Source organism: Nicrophorus vespilloides, unplaced genomic scaffold (assembly GCF_001412225.1).
Source record: "Nicrophorus vespilloides isolate i.1.1-1 unplaced genomic scaffold, Nicve_v1.0, whole genome shotgun sequence".
Lineage (NCBI taxonomy): Eukaryota > Metazoa > Arthropoda > Insecta > Coleoptera > Silphidae > Nicrophorus > Nicrophorus vespilloides.
In genome coordinates this window covers 3128-4354 of record NW_017097102.1, presented here as the reverse complement: position 1 = coordinate 4354, position 1227 = coordinate 3128, and the positions used below count along the sequence as shown (strand labels likewise).

The 1227-nt window shown below is 34.1% G+C and overlaps 1 protein-coding gene across 1 annotated transcript; it reads left to right on the top strand.

Moving 5' to 3' along the window:
- The first annotated feature begins 384 nt into the window (after window positions 1–384).
- Window positions 385–1025, top strand: LOC108558913 (protein Ycf2-like). The gene is made up of 2 exons (XM_017915973.1): window positions 385–508; window positions 559–1025. Exons 1-2 carry the CDS (start codon window positions 385–387, stop codon window positions 1023–1025), a joined length of 591 nt encoding a protein of 196 aa, XP_017771462.1.
- Window positions 1026–1227: the final 202 nt, after the last annotated feature.

Sequence of the window (1227 nt, the reverse complement as noted above, 5' to 3'; positions counted from 1 at the left end):
TTTCCATTGATATTGACTTTACTGTATACCAAATGGTCTAGAATTATATAAATGTTATAAAAAAAGCAATTTGATAAAAGAGACAAAACTACATCTTCATTTTTTTTTTCGTGGTCGTTAAGCAGATAGGTCGTAAAGTGAGGAGTGCCTGTATATATTATCGTAATAATTAAAAAAACATATAAATTCATTTTCTTGTAATCTTGTATCTATTATATATTTTGTATTTCGTTCCGAATTTTAGTTCATAGCATATCAGTATAGGTGGACTGACTTTAATTGTTTATGCAGCCTGAAGTTGATTATAGTAGTATTAATTTCACAAGTGTTCTGTTATTGTCATTGCTAGACGAAGAAGATTAATAGTGCATTACTAATATTAATATGGAGAGTGCTAAAGAGCAGATCGAAGACAACGCATTCGATGCTTTATTGAATGCAATAAAAACTGATCCGGACCTGGAGACAGCTTTGGAATTATGCCCTGAACACGAAGAAAATTTTCTAGGTAAGATCTAAGTAGTGTCTAAATGAGGCATGATACTTTCAATATTTCAGATATATTCTGGATAGATGTAAATGGAGTTCAAGAGGAGGACGTACCCGACGGAGAAGTTTTCTTCAGGTCGGTAGAGTTAGGCAGAGATAATGTCGAAGAGATTGCTGCCGGAATAAAACAGGAACCGGACGACGATCCTATTTTTGACGAGGACACGTTAGATGTCGACGATTTACCAGCGAATGTCGAGGAGATGGAGATGGAGCTGGAGGAAAATGAGCTCCCTGAAGAATATCATTTTAATATAGTTCGCCAAAACGGAGAAATTGCCGAGGAGATAGACGAGGAGGAAAACGAGGAGGTAAACGAGGAGGAAGACGAGAACCATGATCTAATTGAACCGTTTCTCTATGAAGAAGAGGAAGAAATTGACGAGGATATAGAGGAAGAGGAAGCTGCACCACCTGATAATTACAACATCTTCTTTAATGAAGATGCAATGGAGGCGTTCGACCACCAAATATAGAGATATTTTAAATAAAGTATTTGTTCTTTTTTGTGTTCCTTTTTTCTTTGAAGAATTTGGATTAATTAAACTGTAAAAACTTTGATATATTTTTATTGATTTATTTTGCGATAAAATTATTCAATAAATGTCTAAACCTTATTAACTGAGAGAAGATTTATTGACCATAATAGGAAAATAATACCTGCAAAATACTTATCAT